This window comes from Leuciscus leuciscus, assembly GCF_965113295.1.
Source record: "Leuciscus leuciscus genome assembly, chromosome: 18".
NCBI classification, from domain to species: Eukaryota; Metazoa; Chordata; class Actinopteri; order Cypriniformes; family Leuciscidae; genus Leuciscus; species Leuciscus leuciscus.
This window is the reverse complement of record NC_138742.1, coordinates 31037951-31062478: the sequence shown is the minus strand read 5'-3', so window position 1 is coordinate 31062478 and position 24528 is coordinate 31037951. Positions and strand designations below refer to the sequence as shown.

General features: G+C 37.5%; 2 protein-coding genes across 4 annotated transcripts in view; one reads left to right on the top strand and one right to left on the bottom strand.

Annotated features, from left to right (window-relative positions):
* Window positions 1-4648: 4648 nt before the first annotated feature.
* smim29 (small integral membrane protein 29) lies at window positions 4649-21337 on the bottom strand. Of its 2 annotated transcripts, none has more exons than XM_082145310.1 (6): window positions 21220-21337; window positions 19988-20176; window positions 19688-19713; window positions 16097-16202; window positions 6629-6705; window positions 4649-6520 (listed from the first exon to the last, which is right to left on the bottom strand). In XM_082145310.1, the coding sequence occupies exons 2-5, from the start codon at window positions 20105-20107 to the stop codon at window positions 6637-6639; spliced, it is 321 nt and encodes a 106-aa protein (XP_082001436.1). In that variant the 5' UTR covers window positions 20108-20176; window positions 21220-21337; the 3' UTR covers window positions 4649-6520; window positions 6629-6636. The 2 variants fall into 2 exon arrangements, with proteins under 2 accessions (XP_082001436.1, XP_082001435.1); XM_082145309.1 differs by having other exon boundaries at window positions 21127-21334.
* A 724-nt stretch (window positions 21338-22061) lies between these two features.
* The window catches only part of nudt3a (nudix (nucleoside diphosphate linked moiety X)-type motif 3a), a 28743-nt gene continuing 26276 nt past the window's right edge, over window positions 22062-24528 (top strand). The window contains exons 1-2 of one of the 2 annotated variants that reach the window (XM_082145302.1): window positions 22062-22355; window positions 23187-23297. In XM_082145302.1, the coding sequence (XP_082001428.1) occupies window positions 22257-22355; window positions 23187-23297 (210 nt within the window). In that variant the 5' untranslated portion in view covers window positions 22062-22256. The remainder of the gene's footprint in view (window positions 22356-23186; window positions 23298-24528) is intronic. The other variant, XM_082145303.1, reaches the window with a different exon arrangement.

Here is a 24528-nt window from a genome sequence, read left to right as displayed (position 1 = left end):
TGCTCAGGGACACATTGGTGTCTCACAGTGGATTCGAACCCGGGTCTCTCACACCAAAGGCATGTGTCTTATCCATTGCTCCACCACCACCCAAGATACAATTAATACAAAACGAAATTCACTTTAAAGAAAGGCTTAACAAACTTAATGAAGTGGTCAAAATCATGTCTGCCCACTCCATTTGTCTCACGATATTCAGGATCATCTTATCTTATTCATGCTTTTCACTTTTCATATAATCAACATGAAATAAAAAAATATATATATTATTTTATTTAAACATGAATATGAAACTAAATCGTTTTAATGACTGGGCTACAACACATAGGCCTATTAGCCTACAGTACAGAGAAATTTAATGTCGCAACTTGGTCGGACTAAAAGGGGAGAAAAAAATAAAATTGGGTCGGTCCTAAATTGACAGGGTCGGTCGGATTACGGCAAACAAGAATATTTTTAAGGATGGCCTGACTAAAACACATATTTGCGTATGTGTAATGCTGGTAATTTAGACATACAAAATATTGCACATATTTTTCATCCGCTACCTCACCGCAAGGAGTTCATTATCCGCCCGCGTCCCCGCCCGTGAATTTTAGGAATGTCACAATCCACCCGTTTTAGCCACTTTTATGCGGGACTCTGATCCTGAGTGTTAAGAGTATTTTCAGAGTGTTAAGAGTATTTTCAGAGTGTTAAGAGTATTTCACGAGTTCACACTTACATATAATTTGAAGGGGGTAAAGTTTAATGCGTATTTGGCGTGCTGTCCGGAGGGAGGGCTCCGAGCTCGGAGTTCGGCCCGGACCCAGAGTACTCCCCCCGTATGTAAATGTTTAGGACTAGAAGCGTGGAGAAGGGGTGGTGGAGGGATGCTGCAAAAACTGTCAATGGAATGAGGTGAGACTGCTGAGTATATATACACCTCTTACCATTGATTGCTGAGTGCTCTCCACTTGTGTTAATTATCTGAACGTGCTCCTCCCGAACCTTGTTAATAAAACATCATTTAGAGTGTTAAGAGTATTTTCGGAGTGTTAAGAGTATTTTGAGTATTTTGAGAGTGTTAAGAGTATTTTCAGAGGGTTAAGAGTATTTTGAGAGTTGTAAGAGTATTTTGAGTGTTAAGAGTATTTTGAGAGTGCTAAGAGTATTTCGAGAGTGTTAAGAGTATTTTGAGAGTGTTAAGAGTATTTTGAATATTTTTTAGAGTATTTTCAGAGTGTTCAGAGTATTTTGAGTGTTAAGAGTATTTTGAGCATTTTGAGTGTTAAGAGTATTTTGAGTGTTAAGAATATTTTCAGAATTTTAAGAGTATTTTCAGTGTTAAGAGTATTTTGAGAGTGTTAAGAGTATTTTGAGAGTGTTAAGAGTATTTTCAGAGGGTTAAGAGTATTTTGAGAGTGTTAAGAGTATTTTCAGAGGGTTAAGAGTATTTTGAGAGTGTTAAGAGTATTTTGAGTGTTAAGAGTATTTTGAGAGTGTAAAGAGTATTTTCAGAGTGTTAAAGCCCTTTCACACTGGACGCGATTTTGACGCACGAATAATTCGCGCGATGGGTTTATTTTTTTATCAGCTGTTTGTGTAATGAGTGCTTCCACCCAAAACCTTCTTTTCTGTCTTTTAAATAAAATGAAAAGCTCGTCTTCACTGGATGCTATGACTATGACTGGATGATGATGATGATGATGATGATGAAGTGTCCATGTTTTCTCAGCTGTCGGCGCGATTCTCGCGAAAGTTTTGGAATGTTGAAGCTCTCTGAACGTCACAGATGTTGCAAATTCGCGTCGCGGCTGATGTGAATGGTTTTGATGCGAACTATTCGCACACGAATTATTCGCTTTTTCGTTTCGCTTTTTCGTTACGCATCCGGTGTGAAAGGGCCTTTAAGAGTATTTGAGAGTGTTGAGAGTGTTAAGAGTATTTTGAGTGTTAAGAGTATTTTCAGAGTGTTAAAGAGTATTTTGAGTTTTTTCAGAGTGTTAAGAGTATTTTGAGTGTTAGGAGTATTTTCAGTGTTAAGAGTATTTTCAGAGTGTTAAGAGTATTTTGAGAGTGTTAAGAGAATTTTGAGTGTTAAGAGTATTTTGAGAGTGTTAAGAGTATTTTCAGAGTGTTAAGAGTATTTTGAGTATTTTGAGAGTGTTAAGAGTATTTTGAGTATTAAGAGTATTTTGAGTATTTTGAGAGTGTTAAGAGTATTTTGAGTGTTAAGAGTATTTTGAGAGTGTTAAGAGTATTTTGAGAGTGTTAAAAGTATTTTCAGAGTTTGAGAGTATTTTCAGAGTTTGAGAGTATTTGAGACTGTGAGTATTGTTTGTTTGTTTGAATTGAAAGATGTTTGTATCTGAATATCTTTGTTGGTTTATTTGACCCTTTGCCTGTTTCTGACATTGATTTGGACTGCCCTTTTCAGTTTGTTTGCCTGATTGTAAATATATTGTAAATACTGATTTTTGGGGGAAAGTAGGGAGTCTGATGCAATTTTTTGTTTATTGTAAACTGTATTAAGAGTATTTTCAGAGTGTTAAGAGTATTTTGAGAGAGTTAAGAGTATTTTGAGTATTTTGAGAGTGTTAAGAGTATTTTGAGAGTTTTAAGAGTATTTTGAGTGTCAAGAGTATTTTGAGTGTCAAGAGTATTTTGAGTATTTTGAGAGTGTTAAGAGTATTTTGAGAGTGTTAAGAGTATTTTCAGTGTTAAGAGTATTTTCAGTGTTAAGAGTATTTTCAGTGTTAAGAGTATTTTGAGAGTGAGTATTTTGAGAGTGTTAAGAGTATTTTGAGTGTTAAGAGTATTTTCAGAGTGTTAAGAGTATTTTCAGAGTGTTAAGATTATTTTGAGTGTTAAGAGTATTTTCAGAGTGTTAAGAGTATTTTCAGAGTGTTAAGAATTTTCAGAGTGTTAAGAGTATTTTCAGAGTTTGAAAGTATTTTCAGAGTTTGAGAGTATTTTCAGAGTTTGAGAGTATTTGAGACTCCGAGTATTGTTTGTTTGTTTGTTTGAATTGAAAGATGTTTGTATCTGAATATCTGTGTTGGTATATTTGAACCTTTGCCTGTTTCTGACACTGATTTGGACTGCCCTTTTCAGTTTGTTTGCCTGATTGTAAATATATTGTAAATACTGATTTTTTGGGAAAGTAGGGAGTCTGATGCCATTTTTTGTTTATTGTAAACTGTTTGATCTCTGTTTTTGGTTAGGGAGTCAGGTTTACAGATTGTATTCTTATTTTCTTTTCTTTTGGGTTCGGGTTTAGGGAAGAGGTTTAAAGACAAGGTTGTTTTGTTTGTTATTTTGGCCCAGTCAGCTCCTGAATCAAAAGTCCCAAATTAAGTAAATAAATTGACCTTTGTTCAAATACCCTGCATATTTCTGAGTCTTTCATGTTGCACCCCTAGATGGGGTGTAACACTTGATCAGACAAATACGGTCAAAATGTCAGTTTTGGCGAGTATTCTCGTAAACACAGTCGAGTATGTATTAAGTGAACATTAACAGCTGGGAGAATATCGGATGTGTGTCTGTACTGGATCCGTGCATTCGGTCTTAAAGTGACAGCAGCCGAATAACTCATAAGTCCATCATTAATGTAATCAGACAACAAAAGAAGAAGAGAAAATCACTCAGTGTTCTTGACTCAATAACTTTAATAGCTTTCATAAGGGTTAATCTATATTTCATTTATACAAATAAATGTCTGCTTGAAAGAATGAAGAATGTTGTATGCATGTTGTTAAAATAAGGCCATGTTCTTTCTTTATGAGAAGTGCCGTTTTATTTCATTTTTAAGATAAATAAAGACATGTTATATGTCAGACCAGTTAAACCTGTCTGTTCAAACCTTAATATCATTCATATTAACATATTTTCTCCAGAAGTAGACCATAAAATGAGTTTTGAAATTTTAACTAAACCCATGAGATTTTAGTCGACTAAATCTGCTGTATATTTAGTCTAAAATTTTAACTAGACTGAAACTAAAACAATTCAGATGACTAAAATATGACTAAAATTGAATCAAAATTTGCTGTCAAAATGAACACTAGCATGGTCGGTCAAATTTTTTTTTTATAGATTTGCCCGCCGAGTTTCCATAGCCTTGTGGATACACCGCTAACACACAGGTAAGGCTCAACAACAATGAGGTTAGTTAGCATGCAAAAACATAATTGGGCTGATAACGTTTAATGTAGTCCTTTCAGAAATATGTTTTAGCATAATCTTGCCAAATAAACACAATGTAGAAACCCATCTTTTCTAGTATGTTTTTGGCTTTGGAAAGAGCTTTGTAACTTCTAAACAAGTATTTAGAAGAGGTCAAGATAGTCGTGTGCTAGCATGTAGCACCATGATGGCACAGCCTGCATTCATAAATGCAACAATAATAAAACAATGCTTTGACAGGCAAAAAATAAATTTACTTTTGATGCATAAGTACTTTTAAAAGCAAGTACTTCTGTACTTTTACTTAAGTAAAAATCTGTCTTTACAACGTTCACTTGTAACGAAGTAATATTTGACCAGTAGTATCTATACTTTCAACTCAAGTAATGGAAACCTCTGGAATGGCGAGATATAAACAGACTTTTTAATCATAAACTCGCAATTGAGAGAAGGAAAATTGTGAGATAAAAAGTCACAATTACCTGTCTTATTTTTTTATTCCATGGCTGAAACAAGCTTTCACAATAAACTCCTCGATAACATCAGTTAATTTCAGTGGAACTTCAAAATGAAAAGAATAAATACATAAATAAAAAGCCCTAGCCAGATTCACTCGCACACTTTTTTGAGTCACATTGCACAAAACCTCACATTTAACAATGAGTATTTCTGACTGCACACACAGTCAAAAGAAGAATGCATACAAACTCAATTTGTGATTACATATCCGTTAGCTTTGAGGTCATCTCTATACAAAATAACCCATCAGAAAATATATGTTTGATAAGTTATGCAATTGTGTAGATTTCCCATCAAAACAGGCCAAAAAATATTGATGCACTCACATTTCTGTCCAATAAAATGCTCTCTAGAATGAGAACGACTTCTGCTTCTGACTAGCATTAGCAATTACTGTGTGTTTGTTGGTTGAAAAAACATGCTTTTACTTCATTTTAACCCATTCTGCAAGAGACTTCACTCCTTTCGCCCATGTTACAAGAATGGTCGTGTAGAATTATGACATATACTAAAGGCGTTTTGAGAAAATGTCCCATTGTTAACATAATTTTTTTGTCCTGCACAGAGCAACCCTGTTTAGCTCCAACCCTGATCAAACACACCTGAGCAAGCTAATCAATGTCGTCAGGATCATAGATATCCATATAAGGCTAGATGTCTTAAGGCGGAGTCTCGAACAGCATCACACCGGCGGCCATCTTGTCACAGGGAAGCTTTCTGGCAAACTCTGTGGTGTCTGAAGTAAGGTGAGTGATCAGCACGAACACAAATCCTCTTATCTCACTGAAATCTTGACGGATTTACAAATGGTTTGGTTTCTTACAAACGTTATTAACGTGGCTATAAATCTGAATGCTGGAACATGTTGAAATTGCAGATTTTCTTAATTATTCGTATGCAGTGTCATAACTACATCTCTGACGTTTATAACAAACCAAACCGTTTGAAAATCGGTAGAAAATTGAGCAAGTTATGTTTTTTTTAAAAGAACATTCACCATTTACACAATGTTACGAGTAAACGAGCTCCCTGTGGCAAGATGGCCGCCGTGTGCGGACGTCGACCTCCATTGGCCAGCAGCGCGGACGAGACATCTAGCCTTTATTATATGATATCTATGTTCAGGATCACTAGAAACTCACAGCTAGGTGTGTTTGATCAGGTTTGGAGCTAAACTGTGCAGGACAGTGGCCCTCCAGGACCGAGTTTGAGAAACCCTGGTCTATACAATGACATTTATAGGAGTCCAATGTTGTCTGTACTCCATCATTCTTCAAAATATCTTCTCTTGTAGTCCACAGAAGAAAGAAAAAGATGGAACAACATGAAGTTGAGTAAATGAAGACGATGCTTACTTAATTTAGCACTCTCTCATTCTGCTAAGCTCAAATATAATGCATGTGGATTTCCCAGAGCATGAGTGCATCCAGCGTAAGGAAACAAATGGTGGCAACATGCTTTAAACAAGTTGCTCGGAGAATAAAAAATTGGAGAAGACCTAGTTGGGTCTTGGTTCACTCACAGCGAGCAATCACATTCATGCGTACTCAGTAAAATAAACAGCTCTCAGGAGGATTTAATAGCACAGAATATCAGCAAAATACATCAAATTAAAATAAATAAACAGTGGCAAATGAACGTCCTTCTTATTCAGACAGCAAAAGCTGCACTTTAAATGGACTATATTTGCAAGAGGAGACCTGAGGTGAACAAGTATGATCCCAACGCTTGAGTCATTTCTCATTTCACTGAAGCTCTTCTAGGCTCATCGCTTCAAACTGCCGTGAAAAAAACAGTAGCTTATTGCTCAAAAATTGTCCATCTTGTGAATCTGCAATACAGAACGATGATGAGACAACATATGAAGTGACTAATCATTGACCAGATTAAGAGATTGTGTGTAGAATCACCAAAATGTGAAGTAGTTTTTGTGGCAAACCTTTATTTTCATGCATCAGGATTCTTTGAAAGCAAGGGTCTGCGCTGCTGATAGGTCCTCATCCAGCCCTGGACCACCTGCAAACACAAAAGAGGAAAGCTTCTTATATTTTAATGTGGCTTATTACATTGACTGGGATTAAAGGGTTTATTACACCGGAACATTACATCATGAGACCAGGTGGCTGTAAGTATTTGGGAATATGTGTAAATCCACTCAACATTTGATATTCCTTTTTCTTAAAGTGACCTATTATGCTTTTTCAGATATTAGCTGTCATGTAGTTTGTTTATAGCTGTTTGTGAATGTAAATGTCTGCAATGTTTCAAAAATCAAAGTGCAGACAAATGGAGATATTGTCTCCCAAAGGAAAGAAGCGATTCTGAACTGCCTGAAACGAGTCGTCAGTAACTCCAGTCTTACTCAATAAAACCAATGCCTATGTTACTGTTCATATCACTGTGTATAAAGTGATGAGGAAGGTGAAATTCAGATCTGGTAATGGCCATTTAGTTTCTGACACACTCTGTAAGCCTTCGACCAATCACAACAGATTGGGCCATCTGACCAATCAGAGCAGAGTAGATTGGTTTTCTGTTGCTTTCTCTTGCTGTAAAACACTGTCATTTGCAATGCAGGTGCAAAAATACGTTAGTCAACATTTCTAAAATTAACTAATTAAATACTTAATTAAATGTGATATTTAATCACTCTTACGTTCATGTATCTTATTTATTTACTTTTTGAGTGTCAGACTTCATTACTTTTAATAAACTGCAATTCACAGTTCTGAAGATGTAAGTTAACATTTTAATGACATCACACTGTGTACAGCTCAACGTGTCAACCAACACAATGACAAAACGTGCGTTTATAGCCCACTGTAGTACAGTTACAGATATACATGATCTAAAAATGTCCAGTTAACACAAAGTAATGTGAGACAGATTTGTAAGCGGTCAATTATAGAACGGTGGTTCTGCAGTCAAGAGACATTCCAGAGTCATTCCAGAGTCATTCCAGAAGACATTCCAGAGTCATTCCAGAGTTTAAATATTGAAAGGACAGCATTTATAAGAAATTCTTTAACTTAATTTCTTGCAATATATAGTGTCTGTTACACAGTGGGTAAAATAATGCATGTCTTTCTTTCTTACATATATTATAAACAATACTGTATATAATTTAAACATTTATGATTAGGAGCAGTGACAAACAATTTCCTTCGAGAACTTCCTTCAAACTTCGAGAATGACAAAACACCATTCTCCCCAGTCTGTTGTGATTGGTCTACTCTGCTCTTATTGGTCAGATGACCCCGTCTGTTGTGATTGGTCTACTCTGCTCTGATTGGTCAGATGACCCAGTCTGTTATGATTTGTCTACTCTTCTCTGATTGGTCAGATGGCCCAGTTTGTTGTGATTGGTCTACTCTGCTCTGATTGGTCAGATAACCCAGTCCGTTATGATTTGTCTTACTCTTCTCTGATTGTTCAGATGGCCCAGTCTGTTGTGATTGGTCGAAGGCTTACAGAGTGTGTCAGAAACGAAACGTCCATTACTAGATCTGAATTTCATCTTCCTCATCACTTTATACACAGTGATATGAACAGTAACATAGGCATCGGTTTTATTGTATTAATTCCAGCCCGGGTCCTCATCATTTTGAAGTGCATCAAAGTGGATTTCACATTAACAACACATCATTAAATAATCTTGCTTCAACAAGATGGATGAGAACCAGAAGTAAACCAGGTTTACTCTTGCATCTGCCCAGGCCAGACTGTGACTCCACGGGTCTTAATGAACTGGTTGATGATGCCTTGCCAAGGAAACTCTTGAAGGTCTCCTCTATCTCTGTGATGCTAGAGTCCTTTTCCACCACCAAGAAATTGGGTTTTCGGTTGTTATCGAGCCCTCCAATCCCTCCGAGGAGGAAACTAGAACATGTGTCTTCATCCCCTATAACGGCGATTAATTCCCCCCGTCCAGGCATGGCGATGTTTTCTTATATTCGCTCAAATTAAAGGACAGAATCAGAGGGTGAAATGGTTTCCCGTCCCGTTATGCTTTCGTTCATGTATCTTATTGTAGGAATTCTCATGGATTCAGAAACTTTACTGAAGATGTCTGTTATGCAACAAAGATGAAAAATCTTGAATTAAGAGGAGAATCTGAACAGAGGGGTGTTGTGATTAAGCTCAAATCACCAGATATCAGATACATTTATTTAATACTACATTTTTAATTGAATTCCAAATATGTCATGTGGTTCATAAATGTGTGCTGTTCACATGGGAAAAAAAAGAAGTGGTTGTCAGTGTAAATGTTTACAGGAGCTTTCTTTACAGGAGTCACTTATTAGACATATTCCCATTTTTACTTAAAGGGTTCATGAACTGAGATATACATTTTTCCTTGAGCTTTTGGCATATATGAGGTCATCATACTATAAGAATATCCTGTAGGTTTCAGAACTGAAAACGTCCTTGTTAGTCCAAAAACAGCTTTTATTGTAACCAAGCCCAGAGAAGGACTCATCCTGGAATCTACTAGATAGGAGAAAGACCGAAGAAGATCAACACCTACTTCCTCATCTCAACTTTGGCCCCTTCCACTGGCGTGCGTAGATGACGACGAGAGAAGAGCGATCATTGGATCAATGGACTAAAAATAACACTACCTTCCAAAGGATCCTAAAGCAAAGAGTGTGGTTATTTATTTCCAACAATGTGAATGTCTTAGTTGAGCATTATTTATTTGTATTCGGTACATTTCACTGTGGATTATTTGGTAAATCAGTCACGATTTCGGTGCAGGCTATGCAAAAGGACTTTAATGATATGGAAGTAACCGTGTTATTTCTAATGCCTGATCTGTGACCAGTGATTTTGGATATGTAATGATTCATGTACAGTCAGAGGTTCTTTGTCAATGTGCCAGTAAATCAAACCAGTGAGTGACTTAACGGTCAACTTCACATTGTTTTCTTATAGTGGGATGAAAATAATCTTATTTAAACTGTGATTAAATTATATACAGAAAGCGGTCAAAGAACGCTCCCTTTACAATCGCTGGAGCTGTCAATCAAAGAGAGCGAGTTTATCAGTGACTCTCGCCAAAACTCCCACTATAAAGTCCATTTTATCAATTTTATCACAGTTAGATATGATGAAAGCATTCGTTAGAGTGCAGAAATCGAGTTGCAATGACGAGATCACTGCATTCATGCGCTTAACATGTCTGTGATTCATCATCACTGCAACCTTCCATGCCACAATCAAAATGTAATGCTATTAGCAACACTTCACACGATTAGTCAACCTTGAGAGCTTAATAGTAAAAACAAGCTAAAAGTTTTCAAGAGTTTTCCACATTTAATACTTAGCTATTTCATACACAAAGATGTTAGCCAATCACAGCAGTGGGCGTTTACACTGAAGTCTTACAGCCAATCAAATCAGTGGGCGTTTACACTGAAGTCTTACAGCCAATCACAACAGTGGGCGTTTACACTGAAGTCTCACAGCCAATCACAGCAGTGGGTGTTTACACTGAAGTATCACAGCCAATCACAGCAGTGGGCGTTTACACTGAAGTCTTACAGCCAATCACAGCAGTGGGCGTTTACACTGAAGTCTCACAGCCAATCACAACAACACGCCCCCTCAAACAGAGCGTTCAAATCAGAGGGCTAAAATCAGGGTAGGAAAATGCTTTTTATTTCTAAATAATTATTTTTTCTATGTAAAAATCATACTAACATTATAAGTACACCACAGGAAACATTATAAAACAATGTAGTTCATGACCCCTTTAATAGCTGTCCAAAGCAAACACTGTGTGGTATTTTGTATGTACAAGGGTTGGATGATGAAACTGAAACACCTGGTTTTAGACCACAATAATGTATCAGTATGATGTAGGGCCTCCTTTTAAAGCCCATGCAGCATCAGTTCATCTTGGGAATGACAGATATAAGTCCTTCACAGCGGTCAGAGGGATTTTAGCCGTTCCTCTTCCAGAACAGTGGTGAAATCACTATGTGATGCTGGTGGAGGAAAACATTTACTGACTCGCTCCTCCAAAATACCCCAAATACTCCTTTTCCACCAACAAGAACCGGGTGCTGGTTCAGAGCTAGAGCTATTGCCAGTTCGGAGTTGGTTCGACTGACGAACCGGTTTGCGTTTCCACCGGCCAGAGAGCCACAACAGAGCTATATCTTACGTCACTGCATACGTATCATGTTGCCCAGCAACGCTAGTGCGGCAGCGCCAAACACAAACACACCAGACTTGTTCGAGATGCATCGGCTTCTCGCAGAACGATCAGCACATGAAATCAAAGCACTGCGAAAGCGATCAAAAAGCACAAGGAGTCGTATGATCTCCAAACACTCCCGCAGCTCTGATCGGTCCACGCTGCTCCGATGCATCTCGAACAAGGCATCAACAATAATAGACGTTGCGTTACTATGGATGCTCATGGGTTTGCGAAAATAAATCGGCATCCAAACACGGCGAATCCAACGCGTTCGTGCAGCTCGCCGTAACTTACATAGACGGATATTATAATCGAGCTGCTATTAGCTCGACTAGCTGCTATTTAAAAATGGCGGTCACAAGTTTCTCTTCAGTCTTGTTGGCCACAGTAACCCCGCCCCCAGCCTCTGACGCAAGCGGTTCTTTCTTGGCTCCGTTCTAGACCCTGCAATGATTTGGTGCTACTTAAGAACCAGTTTTACTGGTTTGGAGCTGGTGCTTTGGCGGTGGAAAAACAAAGAACCGATTTGAAACTAGGCTCTGGCTCCGAACCAGCACCAGCTCTGCCTTGGTGGAAAAGGGGTATATGTGGCTGATAATATATAGATCTGGTGACTGTGCGGTCTATGGGAGATGCTCAACTTCACTTTCATGTTCATCAAAACATTCTGTCACCAGTCTTGCTGTGTGTATTGGTGAATTATCATGCTGATACACGACTCCCCCTTCAGGGCACAACGATTGAACCATTAGGTGCACATGGTCCTCCAGAACGGTTCGGTAGTGCTTGGCAGTGACGTGTCCATCAAGCTCAGTCGGGAATGCCATGATATTACATCTCGAACCATCACTGATCCGCCCGTGCTTCACGCTGGACAGAAACAGTCCGGGTGTTCAGCCTCTTTGGTTCTTCTACACACCGTAACTCACATGGATGTGGGAAAGACAGATGGACTCATCAGAGAACAATACATGTTTCACATTGTCCACAGCCCAAGATTTGCACTGTTGGCACCAATGAAACCAACATTTGGCATTGACACGAGTGACCAAAGGTTTGGCTATAGCAGCCCGACCATGAATATTGACTTGGTGGAGAACCTGACGAACAGTTTTGGTCGAGGTGCGCATTTAATTCTGCAGTGAGTTATGTTTTTTTTGGATACAATCCGGGTTAGTACCTGGAAACCCCTTCAGACAGCTTCCTCTTGTGTCGACAGTTACTCATGTTGGATGTGGTTCACTATGCCAACATTATTAACACATTTACACTAATGCTGTCCTGATCACAGATGAAACAGCGAGACGCGCGCCAACAATTTGTCCTCTTTTGAACTGTGATATGTGCCACGTCTCCCATCATGTTGTGTGGATTGCAATATTTAATGTTCACTTCTGCTCTGGTAATTCAGCCTTCACACTCTGCTCTTACTGATGGAATGTAAAATCATTGAAGATTGGTCAGGCCGCGCATATAGGCGTGAAACCCCCAACACTATATTAGCCAGTGTTTCAGTTTCATTGTCCAACCCCTGTAGTTAGAGATGAGTACCGAAACCTGCTATTAAACCGGGACCGGGGCTAAACTATCAAAGTAGGTCTTAGTATTAGTACCGAAGAAAATGTCGGTACTAGAGAAATAAAATACAAGTACTATTTATTATTGCTATATAGACGTTATCTTGCAACCTGTTATACGTGATATACATATGTGATATTAAATTATTAAAAACTAGCCGCGTTCTAACTTCCTTCCCTTTCATTCATTTTTCATAGTCATTTCTCCATAAAACCCAAAACTTTACGACAGAATTAGAATCTGTGATTGTTGTAAAATGCAGTCTCTACTGTTGCTAAATAAATAAAAAGTGCAATAATCCGCGCAAAACACGCTGTTTCCAACTTCAAGGCGGGTTTCTGTGCTCCGAAACGGACCGCACCTAGACAAACACATTATATTTTAGTATATTTTAGATGTCTTAACGATCAAAATACACACACAAATGTGTCAAAATTAGAGTATTCACTTAAACACAGTTTACGTCTTAAATGAGCAAAAATAGTTGGGAGAAAATATGATGTGTATTATTATTTGATCTGCAGACTTAAACCTGCTGATGATCCGCCATTAATGTCAATCAAACAACAACAGGCAAAGAGAGAGTTACTCACAGCTCTTGAATGAATAACTTTAGCTGCTTAAATAAACATTAATATATCAATTTATATAGTGAAAACTATGCAGTGTTATTTTACATTTGATTACTTTATTAGATGTCTTATATAGGTCATATGTTAGTAGACCTTTCTGAAATTAAAGCACTGTATTTCATTTATATCTTTGCTTTATTGTATATTTATAGTATTTATTTGACCATTTGTTTTTGTACTTTGTTTCTTTGTTCTTACTGTATCTTATCGTATGTATATAAAACACAAAAAATGCCTGTACACTGGTGCATTTACAAATAGATTTGCATGGATATTTATTTTACATTTCAGAATATAAAGCAATGTTAACCTGTATTTACTTCCTGTTTTCGGTCAAAGTCCACAGTAGTCGATTGTCGAGTTCACGCGCGTGATCATAGGTAACTAAGTAACAGTGGAGACTCAACAATCGACTACTGTGGACCTCGACCGAAAACAGGAAGTAAATACAGGTATGTGCGCTGGCTGAATTAACATCACTTTTATTCATATCTTTCACATCTACTGCAGTCAGATTCACCGTGTTCACTCTGAAGGAATCACTCACAATGGCTGGGCACTTGTAATGACACATCAAGGATGTTAAGAGGCTAAAATCAGGTTTAAAACGTGCCCCATTGAAGTCAACAGGGTGCAAATTTTAAAAAGAGGATAACACGGTGTAGGCAACACCGATTTTTGTCGTTGTTCTCTGTACTGACAGCACTCCAAATTTACAAAAAAAATTAGCTCATTGTTAAAATTGACCGGAGTTCTCCTTTAATTATGTTCTTAATTTGTTTCTTTACTTTTATTTATTTATATATAAAAATAAAAATAAACATAAGAAAAAGAAAAAGAACCGATAAGAAAACCATTAAAGTACCGGATCGATAAGCACAGTATCGGTAAGAGTAGTATTGCCATTAAAACCTTAAAGGGGTGGTATAATGCTCTTTTCACAAGATGTAAAATAAGTCTCTGATGTCCCCAGAGTGTGTATGTGAAGTTTTAGCTCAAAATACCCCACAGATATTTTTATATAGCATGTTAAAATTGTAAATTTTTGAGGGTGAGCAAAAACGCACTGTTCTGTGTCTGTCCCTTTAAATGCAAATGAGCTGCTGCTCCCGGCACAGGGGGCGGAGCTTCAACAGCTTGTGTCCTTTTACCTCACACAGACATGCACTGAAAATTTCAAACACTTTTAGCCTTTTCTGTTCAAACCGGAGTCAGACAAAGATGGAGAGACTCAAGAAGAAGTGACAACATGTAGAAGCAACAGGACATTTCTGGATGGTTAGTTGATGAATTTATGTAGTTTATATGTAGTTATCTTCTAGTCATTGATTAGCATATTTTGTCTTGATAATCATCGTGTCTGGGGGCGGGGTTTATGTAAATGTTAGTGTTAGTGATGTCACTAACCCGGGAGGAATGTGGTGTAGTCTCTACCAGCCGTTTGCTGTAGTCTTTAACCCTTTCATGCATGAATTATGATACCCTCAGTCAGGATTTTTTTCCTATGTGTTTTTATTGCTCTTAGGGCATGAAAAACAAGAATTGATTTTTATTTTATTTTTTTACAAATTTTTCAAAGAGATCTTCAGATGTCCACTTGAGTGGACAGCATGCGGTTGGTTTAAACTGAAGATATACTGTATTAAAAAGCGATTTCTTTAAAAGCAAATATCTCCCTTTGCTTTGAACTTTGAGCGTTGTAACTTTGCAGATGTTGTTTATGCTCAAACAGCAACATTACACACTAACTAAAGTTAGAAAAGTGAAATCATAATCAACCACCCCTTTAACAATACCAATCCCTACCTGTAGTTGACCACATGGATACCAGTTTTTGTAAAGACTAATTCTGCAGTGCATCAAGGCAAGTATTCATTATTCGGTCGCTGCAATCCGACAGTTTATTGTTTGAAAACTTGAGCACAATCTCAGATGCATTTAACATTTAATTCACTTTATCACACTGGTACCAGTTCCACTACTGTGCAAAAGTTTGGGGTCGGAAAGATTTTTGTATGCTTTTCAAAGAAGTCTCTTATGCTCACTTATTTAATTAAAAATAAAATAAAAACACTACAATTTGTCTATGTGAATATATTTTTAAATTAAATTTATTCCTGTGATCAAAGCTGAATTTTCAGCATCATTACTCCAGTTCACACTGTAAAGTTGCAGGAGTGACGAGTGCATTTAAATGCAGGAGTCCCGAAATCCCAAAACTGAGATGATTGACACCGTTGTAACCATAGCAACATTCATGTTTGGACTCCGCTATTCCGACCAAAGAAATATTACAACGACAAAAGCAATTTTAACTAAAGCGTCTTGTTCTGCTTATGCTCGTAAAGGCTGCTTCACACAGCGACTCTAGCAGTGTTGCCATGTCCACTTATTATAAGTGTGTTTGGGCTTCTTGTTTAAGCTTGGATCATAAAGCGATCGAGTTTATGCAGTTATAAAAGTGAGCAGGTGCGGGTCGTGATATTTAAAGATCTGGCTGCACGAATGAGTCGAGGCTCGTACCGCTTTCCCTGTGATTTCTTGCATCGCACATGAAGAGAAAAACATTTCTGATGCAAGTTAAAATAGCCTCTGTCATTAATAAGCATTAAAAAAGCTGATAACTGAATTTAGCCAATGATGAGATCCTTCAGAAATCATACGAATATGCTGATTTATTGCTTAGGAAACATTTCTGATTATTATGAATGTTGAAAACAGTCGTGCTGATTCATATTTTTTGGTGGAAATTGTGATTTTTTTTCTCATGATTCTTGATGAATAGAACGTTCAAAAGAACAGCATTTATTTTAAATGGAAATCTTTTATAACATTATAAATGTCTTTACTGTCACTTTTAATCAATTATTGTATCTTTGCTGAATAAAAGCAAAGTATTAATATTGGTATATGTTGCCATTTGCTTTCAGTAATCTCAATAAGAGTCAGCATTAGACATCAGTGTTTTTCATTTCATAACAGGATGGATTACCTTTGTGTCTTCCTCTTTCCACAGAATTTCCTGTTCGGCCTCGTTCAGCTCTTCGGTCGGGTCATAGGTGTAGACCGGAAGCAGCTGGTGCCGCAGTCGATCAATCCTAAACGTGCATCAGACACACAAGCAGCAAACAAACGCTCATTCTGACCCAGTGTTACTTCCTTCAGCGCCTTCTGCTGAAAACAGAGGCTCAGGCGTTCAGCCTAACATCTACTGTTGTGTTTCACAGAAGAAAAACATTTGGGTTTATGAAGTTTTGAGTGAACTACACTAGCGGTCAAAAGGTTGAAAAAATTCTGTTTTTTTTTTTAACATTTTTGAGAAAAAGGCTCATCAAGGTTGCATTTATACCATGAAAAAACAGTAATATTGTGCAATATCACTACAAAACGTGGTTCTAGTGATGCAAAGTATTCTGTATTTTCAGCATCATTACTCCAGTATTCAGTGTCACATGATCCTTCAGAAATCATTATAATATGAGGATTGATGCTCAAAAACATTTCTTATTATTATCAATGTTGAACACATATGTTTGTGGAAACTGTGATACACTATCGGTGTGTTTAATTTTATAAACACACGGGTATAATTTTCAGTGCATGTGTGTGAGGTAAAAGGACACAAGCTGTTGAAGCTCCACCCTCTGTGCTGGAAGCAGCAGCTCATTTGCATTTAAAGGGACAGACACAAAACGGTGTGTTTTTGCCAAGCGGCAACATTCTAATCTGAAAAATGAAGCCTACCCGGAAGTGCGAAAAACTGCAATACATCGAAAATCCAATAGGGGCAGGTCCCAAAAGGGAGCAAAAGTCCATACACCCCCATGTTAAAATGTCCGTTTTCACAGCATAAATTCATGTTTTTACAGGTTGGTCCCATGGACTTTTATTGTATTTTTCGATAGGTTCCGAGTGCCTGACAACTGTGAGGGGGGTGAATTTTTTTCTAACTCGTTAGTTTAGATCGTATTTAGATATAAAATGTATGACAAATAAGGGCGCGATTGACAGCTTGATTGACAGCTGACAACGAGCATAGGCTGCGCCGAGTGGAATTCCTGAAATTTGACGTCTCGGCCATGATCTGACATAACACATCATACCTGTAAGTTATCCTTTCTGAACATTTGTATTGAAATATGGCGCCGCCCATACCCCCCATAAACGGCCTCAAAACCGTTCTTCAGAAGTGTATGGGTGACGTCACAGACGCTTTGTCCATATTTTTTACAGTCTATGGTTTTTGCTCACGGTTTTTGCTATGGTTTTTGCTCACCCTCAACGGTGTGGAGTAAGTCATGTTTAAAACAGTCAGCAAGGAGGCCTTCAATTCATCAAAACTGCCGGTAAATATGTAAAATGTTAAACAAGGTCTGTTCTTTTGAACTTTCTATTCATCAAAGAATGCATCACTGTTTCCATAAAAAAAAAATTAAGCAGAAAAAAACGTTTTTCAACATCGATAAACATAAGAACCATTAATTATATTTGAGCACCAAAAATAACTGAGCAGCAAACCAGCATATTAGATTGATTTCTAAATATATAAAGATTATTGTATTCAGAAAACAATATATAAATAATTATAAGACAACTTGTTCCCTCAACCCACTGATAACTGGGATTCAGATGAATCTTTATACCCTGACCCCAACCTGTGGACTTTGTAAAAATAGGTTTTCTTTGATTAATAATTCTATTTACAACTTATTCAATATAAGACCATGCATAGAATACATAATTACACAAATTTTTTTTTTTCTAATTTACCCATTGGTGTCCAATGTACCCTCATTAGCCCAGACACAGACCTCCATTGTTCATGGCATTGCTCCTCCGTTCAAAGTGTTTGCTCGGAGTTCACAGAGAAATTGTACATTGTTCTTAAGATTAAAATACCGTTCTCCCGTTCTCCCCTTATGGATAATGTGCTTATTAAGAGCACATGCAGAGACTGATGCTGCACCACATTACGCCAAATTAGTTTATATTGCTCAACTATTTGCCAAGAAAGCTATTCTTCAATATTGGAAATGGAAACCGATACAATTATTAAATATTAATCACTGGTTAAATGTAGGATTAGATCACATGGCAAAGGGGGGGAAAAAAGGCTACCCGTAGAAAGAAAGAGCACGAGTCGTTTACATAAAAAAAAATAAAAAAAATTATATTACTTTGTATGGAAGCTTCTTTCCACCACAGAATAAAACATTTTAAAAGATAATTGCAACCTTTTTATCTCACAATTGCGAGTTTACATCTCGCAATTTTGACTTTATTTTTTAAGAATTGCGTGATATAAAGTCAGAATTGTGTGAAATAAAGTCAGAATTGCGTGATATAAAGTCAGAATTGCGTGATATAAAGTCAGAATTGCGTGATATAAAGTCAGAATTGCGTGATATAAAGTCAGAATTGCGTGATATAAAGTCAGAATTGCGTGATATAATGTCCATCGAAGATGAGCAAGATGAGGAAGTATTGTGAAAGCCTACACAAAACTTTTCCCCTTTCTTCTGTGTCATGTGAAACTAGTAATAATTGAGCTTGTTTATAGGCTTGTTATTCTACCGGTTATGAGGGACAATACGGTATGAAATATTATATCCGAATAAAGCAGAAACACTATGAACGAAACTTCCTTGACACTTGAACAGTTGATATATCAACATCCTAACTAAGAGAATACACTTCACTAGTCCACTGCAAACATTACGCTTAAACGTTAATGGAGTGAGTCGTTGCACACACGTGTATAGATGTATCAATCATTGTATGTATTTTTTTTTTATTAGAAATTGAAGTACATTATATATAATTTTTTTACATATGTTGAATTTAGATACAGTAGAATTAATTTAAGGCATGCCTTTATATTTTAGGTATTTATTTCTGTATTTCTGAGTGATTGGCAGCATGTGTTTTGCTTTTTTCTTGTTTGTTTTCTTGTTGTCTTTTTCTCTTTCTCCTGATATTGTATTGTTGTAAAATAAAAAAAGAGTCATTTCTGAAGGATCATGTGACACTGAAGACTGAAGTAATAAAGCTAAAAAAAACAGCTTTAAATGACAGGAATAAATTATATTTTACAACATATTAAACATATACTTTGCAACATAAGCTTTACAACATATTGCTTGGTTGGGGACATTTACTTTAATATTCAACAATAATATTGATCTGCCTGCATTGAGATTATCATATGAGAACTGAACTGGATGATGACATCACGGTTTGTGTCGCTATATGTATAAATGAAGTAAATTAATAACTTTATTACAACAGAAATGAACCATCACTGAACTTCCTTAAGCTGGACTGTGACGCTATTTTCTTCTGGAAACAAACTTATCTCTGTATTGTAAAAAGCGCTATATAAATAATGGTGACTTGACTATTCAAAACGAAAATAGCTATTTTAAAATGTAATAATATTTCACAATTTTACTGTTTTTAACTGTATTTTTGATTAAATAAATGCAGCCTTGATGAGCAGAAACGACTTATTTTTGATTATTCCAATCGTAATTATTCCAATCTTCTAATGCCTTTCAAAGAGTGCTGGAGTGTGTTCCCTTACCTCCGTTTCCTCCTTATGTACATCACCTATGAAACAAAAAGGTACATTATTATTTCCTTGAAACAATGCCTGGAAAGCACACTGAATAACGTCTGTAATAATGTCAGAGACGCAACTGACAAACGTCTGCGCGCGCATTCATAACAGAATAAAGGCCTTTTGTCTCTCGGGATGATCTGCTCAATCAAATGATCATGCGCCTTCACCTTCTTCCCCCACACAAGTGAGAAACACCCAGAAGAAGCAAAGCAAAGCCTGCGTGCAGATGTGTGTGTGTGTGTGTGTGTGTACGGCACCCACCACTGCTGCCAGGACCCCGATCACAGTGATGAGGAAGAAGGGCACGAGCACGTAGCCGACGGCCACATCGTGAGGAGGAGGAGGAGGAGGAGGAGGAGGAGGAGGAGTGGTGCTGTTCATACTGAGGCCTTCACTGCTCGTCTTCTGCACGCATGTGACTCCCACATGCTCTCTCCGCCCCGCGAACCACTGCGAAACACAGGAGAATACACTTATTCATGGCCCAGGAATGCTGGGAAACAGCAAAAGGGGGTTCATCATGTTAATTCAAACTTGTTTGCACTTTATCTACTAGCTAGATCAGTCATATTATAAAGTTTCTTTAATCAGGCCTATAAACATTCCCATTTACAACACGTTCAATCCAACATCGAAAGGGAAAAAGTTTATTTAGCGATATTTTGAGATACAATATTCTGATTTAGATCCATATTTGTCCCCACTGTGCCAATGAAGTCTGAATGTTTTATATGGTTTTCCCTTCTAATTTCCTTGAAGATTTTTGTTCTATCTTAATTTTTCTCATTACTGTAATACAGCAAAACATCGTTTTTTTATTTATTATTATTGCTATTTAAATCAGCATGCACATAAAGGCACTACATCCATATGTAAGTATAATACACCATTGCAGTAATACGAGTTTTGAGCATTTAAAGAGCATTAATGTTGTATTGTTATTATGCTGTGTTTCTGAGGTATTCTTTAACGTATCATGGTATAATAATGTAGTATAGGCTATATCAAAGTAGCATGTGTGAAGGGTGAATAGTCCAAACAGCCTTTCTAAAGCTCTGTATCTGCACAATAGAGCCGTTGACATGTCAACATACTTTTAATATCTGCATAACAATCACACAATCTGCATAACGCACGACTTCTCTCTATTTGGGAAGTGTGGCATTTGGATTTAACACAAAGCGTCCAGCAGAAAACTGCTTTAATACACATTTTGCAATGACAAAGCGTTTATGTCGCACATGACTTAGCGGAAAAACTACGCATTCACTGCCATTATCTGCTCCCGTTTGTTTACATAACGGTGGATGCGTTATTACAGTGACCGGCACTGATATCATCAATGTCGCGATGGTTATGAGCGGTAATAATCATAACACTGGTGTCTGCTGCTGACTCACGTGAAAACATCATGACCAGTCAAACTTCACCATCGAGGCATTAAAGTAAACACACCTGATTCAGTCAAAAGAGCAGAGTGAGTGTTACTTAACTATAAGACGACTCCAAATCCAGCTATTATAACACAAGTCATGGGTTTGTCTGACATTAAACCCCCACTGGCAGTGTTTACGGAAAGCAAGTCCTGCGATGAAAGGGAAACGATGGAGGGAGGAGGGAGGAGTTATGAATTATGCAATGCACGATATTGATCAGCAGATGTCGCCACTGCATTAAATCCATAGACAGTAAAATAAATTAATTATATCATACTTAGTATGTAGTAACTACTGCAACATGTCATATCATGTCATAAAGGTTAATAGAGGTGAAACCAATGCTATAAAAATTGCTATTCTATAACTGATATTCTTTTGTAATTATTTTATTTGCAGGTTTAAGGATTGGAGAAATAATGTTTAAGCTGTAGCACCGCTCTATTTGCATTTGTGCATTATTATTGGATTTTTTATAATATATTTACAACAACATTTCCAACTTATGAAACCTTGACGTAATAGCTTAAAAACCACGCCTACCAAAGACATGCCAGCCAATCGAATGTCAGCTATTCCAAACGCCCATAAGCAAAGTGCGTTTTCTGATTGGCTGAAAAGCGCGGGCCGCCCCCCTGGCTCTTTATTTTAGGGATTTCACAAAGGTTTCAGTTGAGCTGTCAAGTTATTAATATATTATATTCCTGGCACATTTATACAATAACAATAAAAAAATTAATAAAAAATAATAAAATATTATAGAAAATAACCGTGACATTACGGTAGTGTGCGGTAGTGTGTATTTTAAACAACACGTAAACGTCAGTGCGCACTGAACCAGTTCCACCTCTACTGCGCAACCTCATATTCACAAACAGGAAACGCGCTTTGGGGTTTTGCTTGAGCTACGCAGTTTACGCAGAGCTCAGAGTAATGGCGTCTGTGCGACGACACCAGCTCACAAGACTCACAAAATGAAGCGACGGAGGGAATATTCATGCTAGCAGAGGGCCTTTAGAGGGGTTTGTGGCTGCGGGACTGCATTGAGAGGCGCAGAGCTGACAGGAGTTAAGGACTTTCATCAGTTCAGCGCGATGATAAAGCTCAAGTCCAACCAGACGCGCACGTATGACAGAGACGGCTATAAAAAGCGCGCGGCCTGCCTGTGCTTCAGGAGCGAGCGCGAGGAGGAGGTGACGCACGCCAGCAATCACTGCTTCTTTATTCTTACTTCAACACATACATTAACTCTAAACATAACCAGCGTATACATTTAGCAGTGTGTAGGTGTTAGTTGTGTACGTGTGTGTATGATGGATGTGTGTATTGTACGACCACAGAACGATATCTGCTCTTATCTGTTTTGTTTTCGATAAAGTCTTTCTTTGGGTTTAACCTGATCTTTTGGACATTCTGCATGTGGTTAATCTCATGCATATCTTGAAACACCATACACTGGTGCATGATTATTATCAGTACAATGGATTTTATTCATATCTTAGACCTTCACTGTACCATAGTACTGCCATAGCAGTGTATATAATGATGACCACAGCCATTTTACCATGTTGGATAATACCAGGAAACCAGAGTAGTAACAATCTCAAAAGTGGCTCTAGTAGTAGTATTCAATATAACTGAATATGAAACATTTAGTGTTACATAATGTTTATTTGCCATGCTAAAATATTCCAGAGTTCAAGCACACTGCTTGTTGTCAGTTGTCACTATCAGTTGTATTAATTTACATATCCGTAGCCTTTCTCCATGATTCACCCTCACTATGTCGCGTATCACTGTATCAGTGATGTTGTTAGCCTAGACTCAAGCACTGAGACTCTGAAACACAGCTTATGTTAGAAGTAAATAGGGTTATGAATAGTTGCATCTTGACCAGGATAGGAGGAGGAGGGAGTGATAAGGTTGTGGTGATGATCAGATCATTGATCCGCATGTCTCATGAGTGTGTGTGTGTGTGTGTGTGTGTGTGTGTGTGTGTGTGTGTGTGTGTGTGTGTGTGTCAGGTGCTGTTGGTGAGCAGCAGTAGTCATCCTGACCGCTGGATCGTTCCCGGAGGAGGGATGGAGCCGGAGGAGGAGCCCGGTGTCGCTGCTGTCAGGGAGGTGTGTGAAGAGGTGGGCTTTCCTTCTTTAAAACACTTACTTCTGCTTATTACTGCGATAATGGATGTGAAATAAAGGAGAATCAGTTCAAGGGTCGCACTAAATGACTTTAAAAGCCAGGTTGTACAAAATTGTGTAATGTGTAATGCATGTTTGTTCATTATGCATAATGCTTATTTATACAATGGAAGTTAATTAGATACAAAAAAAGATGAATAAATGCTGTAAAAGTATTGCTTCCTGATGCCCAGTGCATTAACTCATGTTTGCTAAGTGAACGTTACTGTAAGTATTAACGTTTTAATGCTCTATTCCTTTTTTACAGTTTTCCTGACTCTTACATCTGCATCATTAGTCATGCAGTTCACACTTTTCCATGCTTAGGCGAATAATAGGGATTGTTCCACATGTGAGGGTTGCTGGTCAGAGCCACACACACACACACACACACACACACACACACACACACACAACCGTATGTTTACCTGACAAGCTCTTTTGTTTGCTACAGGGCAGAACATATAGGGCTAAATCTGTTTTGTTTTTGTTAAATATTTTAATATGGTACTGTGATTTAGATGAATTAAGAGCTCTCTTTTCACCAAAGACATCAACTTTGTAAATATTTTTTACGTTTTACTTCTGAGAACTGTCTTTTGCTTAAGTAAGATGTTTCGTGATCTGTAAAATGCTACATGATGTTATCCTGGGTTCCCGCGGATCCTTAAAAAGCCTTAAAATTTATTAAATTTGATTTTTTAAAGTCTTATTTTTACTTATGAGAGATCTTATAGACGACACTATGACTTAGACATATCTAAATCCTTTACCAAATTAAAACGATCTAATTAGCATACATATTATTTTTATTATTATTTATTTGTGGATTTGCTTTTTCACGTGACAATTCACGGCATTTACGACAGTGTATCACGTCTGTCTCCTGCACGCGAAAGGGAGAGAGAAGGTGAAGAAAATGGGTAAATGTGAGTTCAATTGTAAGTTCATTGTTTGTGCGTTTGGGTGTGCGAGATATATCGCCTATGATGATAGCGTAATTATTTGTTTTATATGTTTTAACGATGTGTGAACGATCGAGTTTGTCACTCACGTGTTCACTGTGTGATGTATGCAGTTTTATATATATATTAGGGGTGTAACGGTTCACAAAATTCACGGTTCGGTTCAATACGATACACTTGTGTCACGGTTCGGTACGGTACGTTGTCCATAGGCTACAGCA

Coding starts and splice junctions, on each gene's coding strand:
- smim29 (XM_082145310.1), bottom strand. CDS start 20,107: ATGAACAGCACCACTCCTCCTCCTCCTCCTCCTCCTCCTCCTCCTCCT. Junction 19,714..19,987: donor TCGGGGTCCTGGCAGCAGTG/GTGGGTGCCGTA, acceptor TTTGTTTCATAG/GTGATGTACATAAGGAGGAA. Junction 6,706..16,096: donor GGAAAGAGGAAGACACAAAG/GTAATCCATCCT, acceptor TTGTGTTTGCAG/GTGGTCCAGGGCTGGATGAG.